The sequence below is a fragment of the Eptatretus burgeri genome, chromosome 12 (genome assembly GCF_056783735.1).
Source record: "Eptatretus burgeri isolate ZD-2024b chromosome 12, Ebu_testis_v1, whole genome shotgun sequence".
Taxonomy (NCBI): domain Eukaryota; kingdom Metazoa; phylum Chordata; class Myxini; order Myxiniformes; family Myxinidae; genus Eptatretus; species Eptatretus burgeri.
The window spans coordinates 46177999-46183998 of NC_140972.1; the positions used below are offsets into that span (position 1 = coordinate 46177999).

Genomic DNA, 6000 nt, shown 5'->3' on the forward strand with positions numbered 1-6000 from the left:
TAAATTTCCCGGAAACAGGTGTGAGCCCTTCTTAAATGCCTGTCAAATCTTAAATGCCTGCGACATAATTTGCCTGTGACCCCTTCTTAAATGGGTTGCACCAAAAAGGGTCACTTAAGAACTACCTACTGATCCTTCATTAGGAAGGTCAAAATAATATTTTCACAAAGTTTCATTGATGTACTTGAGATGTGTTTTAAACGTGCTAAAAATAGCGCCCTATTTAGGCCGTTCTTAAATGGCTTTTACACCAAATTCGATACTTAAGAACAACTGATGCTTCATCAGGAAGGTCTAAAGAAGATTTCCGCAAAGTTTCCTTGATGTACTCAAAATGTGATTTAAATGTGAAAGTAGCACCCCCTTTAGGCCGTTCTTAAATGCGTTTTGCACAAAATCGGTCACTTCAGAATGGCACATCTGTAATCACAGTGCCAAAATGAAACTTTTGGCACCAGTTTGATCGATGTATCAAAAATGTAATATAAACTGATTTTGGGGGTCCAAGCACCCATATCAAAAAATTAAATAATTCTGGCTGCCAGACCATGTGTCTGTTCAAGTTGACCATGTTCTGGCTTGAAGCAGCGCCCCCTACTTAATGCACAAATTGGAAAACTTAAGAATGGTCATTCGGAGGTCCCCATCCCACCTCTCTCTCAGTTTAGATGAGTTTAGTTAGCTCTCAAACCATTTGTACTCGAAATGTAATTCAAATCTCTGTTAGCTCCCAGATTAATCTCAGCCCAGCTATAAACTGCCATCCTGGTGTCCCACATGCAGGTGGGGCAACAATCAATGTGTGGTGCTGTGCTGTCCATGAAAAGGACGTTAAGCCAGAAGACCCATCAGCTCATACCGGCTCTTTGTGGACGTTAAAACTCCCACAGTATCTTTTGTGAAGAGTAGGTGAGCTATCGCCAGTACATTGAACAAATTACAAATCCCCTACCGTGACTGACTGCTGGAATGTTAACATCAAACTGTCCAGCATAACTTCTGCCCAGGCACTGGTTCGGTAGCTCCGACACTGCATGGTAATTTGATGTTGACTGAGAAGTTCTGGTTGATTCAGAGAAGACTCATGAGAAAGCAAAAATAAATGCATCAAGACATGAGAGAATGGATAGATGGTGAAACAATCATTTATCCTTCTGTGCTTTATTCCAACAGAACACAGGTCACTAAGCTGTGCTGTGAAAACAGGTTGGCTTGGTCATCTTTCCCATCTAAACCGATGGCTAATGATACTGGGGAATCCAGGTTCACATCCAATGTACTATTATATCGATCCATTTTCTATATATCTTTTGATAGACCAGACATGGTGGCATAATGGTTAGAGTGTCCGCTCTGAGTCTGTAAGGTCGGTGGTTCAAACCCTGTCAAGTAAGACTGGTACCAAAGACTTAAAAAATTGTATGTGCTGCTTCCTTGGTCGAAACTTGGCATTTAAAAGTGAGAGAGCACAGACAAATAATGCTGGGAAGGCAATGGCACAGCACCCAGTATAACCTTTGCCAAGAAACTGCTTCGGCAGCACCATCTCTCTGTAAAGAGTATGTTCCATCAAAATCAAAATCAAAATCAAAACAAGAAAAAGAGAAATCTGATTGCAGACCCTCATCAGGACTTCTTTTGTGTGGTGTATTTTGTGTGGTATTTGTGTACTGGTGTGTTACGTAATCAATGAGACATAATTAGAACTGCCACTTTATAACTGCTGGCAGTGAAGACCGTGTACCAAGAAGTCCCACTTTGATCGGACACCTGACCCTGACCCATGACGTTTTGTATTATTATTATTATTATTATTATTATTATTATTATTATTATTCATTATTCAATTGAATTTAGAATGGGATTAAATGAATTTAATTCAAATAAAATGGAAGACCTAATTGGTACAGTCCTGCATTGGAGTAATCAGAAGGAACCTGAACAAGCAAAAAGCAAACAAGTTCATCAGAAGGAACCTGGATAGGATTTACTTTTCAACTTCCACTCCTCTACCCTCAAACCCATCCAGGCACAGCCAAGTGAGCCTCAATCAAAAATTATATATGTATATAAATATAAAAGAACCCATATCAAAAAATCAAATAATTCTGGCTGCCAGACCAAGTGTCCGATCAAGTTGAAATTTAAAACTTGTATTCCCCATCACTACGAGAAAAAAAGTAAAGTTTAATGTTGATTGATTAAGCGGTTCCAATATGCCTCCACCAACATTGTTTAATATTTTTCTTCAATCCAATATGGCTGCCAAACCACGTGACCTATCAATTATTCCTTAACAAACTTGTACACCCAAGGCTTGGGGAACCTTTGTGTGTTCACGTTTTTCCATCAAAACAACGTTAACCCCATCGATTTGTCCAGCCAGTCTGGAGAAGATTTTGATAGGTTTTATGGTAAATCCAATATGGCTGCCAAACCATGTGACCTATGACATCATATGTGTGAACCTTTTGTTCCTCAAGGATAGGCATATGACTATATGTGTAAAGTTCCACCTTGATCTGTTCAGCCACATCAGAGAAGAAGATTTTTGAAGGTTTTAAAAAAACAAAAAACAACATGGCTGCCAAATCACGTGACCGATGACATCATCAATTTCTTTTTTCTGTGGACCATTTAATCCACAATGATCATTTAAATTTTCATAATGATCAGTTGTAGTGTTCTACATATGCAATTATGACATCATAATGAAGGCACCAATGACGTCATAAAAAAAACACTTCTTCCCCATGAGAACTTCCTGTGTGCCAAGTTTCAATTTTTTTCCTTGGTGCGGTTTCAGAGATACATATATCCAAAGTTGTTCCATTTTTCCAACATGGCTGCCACCTCACGTGGCCTATGACATAATAATTATGGTTAAAACATTCCACATGAGTCGTCGCACCGATGGTGAAAATTTCGTCTCAATCCGACAAGCGGTTGCGGAAAAAAACACAAAAGTTCTGTGCAGTCAAACAAACAGACAGACAGACAGACAGACAGACAAACAAACAAACAAACAAACAAACGGACCCAAACGTAATGCCCTCTCGAGGGTAATATTTTGAGGGAGGGTAATATTTTGACAGAGGACCAATGCTCTGCAAAGAATATGGTCCACCAAAATCAAAATAATATTTTGAAAGAGGGTACTGTTTTAACCGGATTATTGATTGAATTTATAATAATGTAAAAATGCAAAATTAACTTAGTTTGGTGCTTGGAAAAGAATTGAATAAATATATGCTGGGAAAACTCGGAGAGGGCAGAATACACACATTCCTCTGAGGTTGTAAAACAACCTTGGAGAACCTTATCGATCTGATGACCATCTGAACTCCCAATATCTCCCCCCCCCACCCCCACTACACCCTTTCCTGGGGCTATAAGCAAGCTCCAAAACAAACCAATTATCTTTCTATGTTGCAATTTTAATGTTCACAAAGTTCCATCTGTTCTTAAGATACACCCTGGTGAAACTGCATATATACATACAATATTCAATGAAGAGTGGAGTCTTCAGCTTGCAATGATGTAGCAGGCTGGAGCCTTCCTCCTCTATACAGAAGAGGTCTTTTTATTTTACTGTAATAAATGGCTTGTACATGAACTTACTTTTTACTGTTTAGAGGTAGCAGGAAAATCTGCTTCCACAGTACGTTCTAATGATGTTGACCTGTCCTTCATGTGATTAACATCCAAGCACTCATTACGAGCTTTAGCTCAACGTATAATCAAATAATGAAAAAACTCGACATAATTTGACGTCGCGACGTCGACCAATATGCCTCCACCCACTTTTAGTCTTTGACCTAAACTCAAACTTTGACATAAAACCTCAAGATCATTTAACCTCAATATCTAATCTATACATATGTATCATGGTACATGTACAACTTTGTTGAGTTCAAATCCCTCTCTCGATAATATTTTCACCTGACATGACATCTGACCATTGACATCTGAACCCCAGATTGAATCATTTCATCTTTGCATTATAATGTGTCCTTATATCAAGTTTGGTCAAAATTGAACCATCACTGGTTCACAAGTTATCGCGGTAACAGGATTTTACCTCACATAACCTCTGCCTTTTGACCTCTTGACCCAAAAATCGAATCATTTCATCATTACATCATTATACATATTTGTACCAAGTTTGACTTGTATCACTTCAGCTGTTCTTAACTTATCGTGGCAACAAAGACCTCTCATGGACAGGACGGACGGACAACCTGAAAGCCTCCGGTGACTTCGTCAGCGGAGGTAAAAAAATATTTGACGTCACATTTGCCTGTCCATCACCTTACCATGCACTACCCCCTCACCCTTTTACCCCCTCACATGCCAAAACCCAATCCTGACTGTTTACACTCCATGAGGCACTGCCCACCTGTGCAAGCCTTTGCTGGTTATCAGGATCTTCGGGGTTTCCCACAGCTTTCTTCGCCTCCCGGATAAGGTTCCCCGACTTGTCCAAAACATCGCATGCCGAATCGAGTGTGGCCTCCTTTGCCTGATGTTTTCCGGAGGTAGCTGCCACGGCCCGTGCAGCTGTGGCCAGTGACCGTAAAGCCCTAGCTGTTTCTTGTGCTGCATGACCTGCATACACGTACCAGAGACTCATGAGTGTCAGCACAATGAAATGTGAACAAAACAACGGCATAAGGGAGATGGAAAAGGAAGTTATAAGAAGTTAAATGATTGACTAACACAAGAATATACCGATCGACTAGCAGACAGACACAATTGAGGAACATCATGAGATTTACCTTGAGATGAGTCTCACGATGTTGCTCAATTGTGTCTGTCTGTCGCGTCTTCATTTGTCTGTCTGAATGAAAACTTGAAATAGCTTAGCTGTAAGAAACTGCGCAATTTTGCATCTGATAACAAGATGGGGAATTGATCAAATGATGGGCACAGTCTAATCCAAATGATGTCATCAATGAAGTGAAATCCCAAATTGGGTGGCTGGATCTCAGGAAGGCAAAGCCATAAACAGATGACTTTTATTAGGGCCTTTGATCAAGATCTCAAGCCTTTGAGTACCAATGCCACTTATACACTGAACAATGAATTACAAAGGCTTAAATCCATATTATAAAAGGAGCCGTGTCTGTCTGTCTGACTGTTTGTTTGTTTGTTTGTTTGTTTGTCATGTTATAACTTGAGGACGGAATAACGGATTTCAATAACTCGAATGACGGTGGATTCAGGGAACTCCCAGGAAGGTTTGTGATGCAAAAAAGAAGAAGAAAAAAAAGATCAGTTTGTGTGCATGAGGACTTTGCATTATAATGCTCAATTGTGTCTGTCTTGCGACGCTGGTTCTCCTCGCAAGGAGAGCAGCATCTCTCAGGAATCACTTTTTGTTAACTTGAGAACGGATTTCAATAAAACCACTCTCAGGACCCTCTCCCTACAAAGATATTTTATCCACAACGTTGATTCCCGATCTCCACATTATCTAAAACATACTCATTTACATGAAAACATAACCTCTTCAGACTTAACCTTCTTCTTAACTTATAATAATGGTGAGTCTCATTCAATCCCATTTCGCATATCGATGAGATTCAGTAAATGCTTGCTATACTCAATACTTCGTTTTTTTTTTCAACATTTCCATTGTATTCATACATCACCTTATCAAACAGCATTTCTGATGAAACACCTGCTTTTATAGCATCACAAAGCAAGTCGCTCCACTTGCAACACAGGTGAGAAAAGGAAACAAACAAAAAGCAGCTGATATTTAAATAATTTATTCACACGATTTTTAAAGGGTGGAAGTTAATTGTTTATTTATTTTCTCTTAAAATCTGTCAGTCGAAAAACGATACCATCTATTTATTACGTAAGCAAAAATGGCAGAATTTCCCTCTTCCGCTCTGCACTGTATTCACCATACGTGAGGGCTGGGGGGTGGCGGACTGATGCGACGTGGTGCTTCACCAACAAATTACTATTTCGTATGCAGCCTGTAGCTCC

At 39.6% G+C, this 6000-nt stretch overlaps 1 protein-coding gene across 1 annotated transcript in view; it reads right to left on the reverse strand.

The window, feature by feature from the left end:
• LOC147015536 (talin-2-like) overlaps window positions 1–6000 on the reverse strand; it is a 265377-nt gene that overhangs the window by 116826 nt on the left and 142551 nt on the right. The window contains exon 27 of the mRNA XM_085850367.1: window positions 4400–4608. Coding sequence (XP_085706493.1) covers window positions 4400–4608 — 209 coding nt within the window. The remainder of the gene's footprint in view (window positions 1–4399; window positions 4609–6000) is intronic.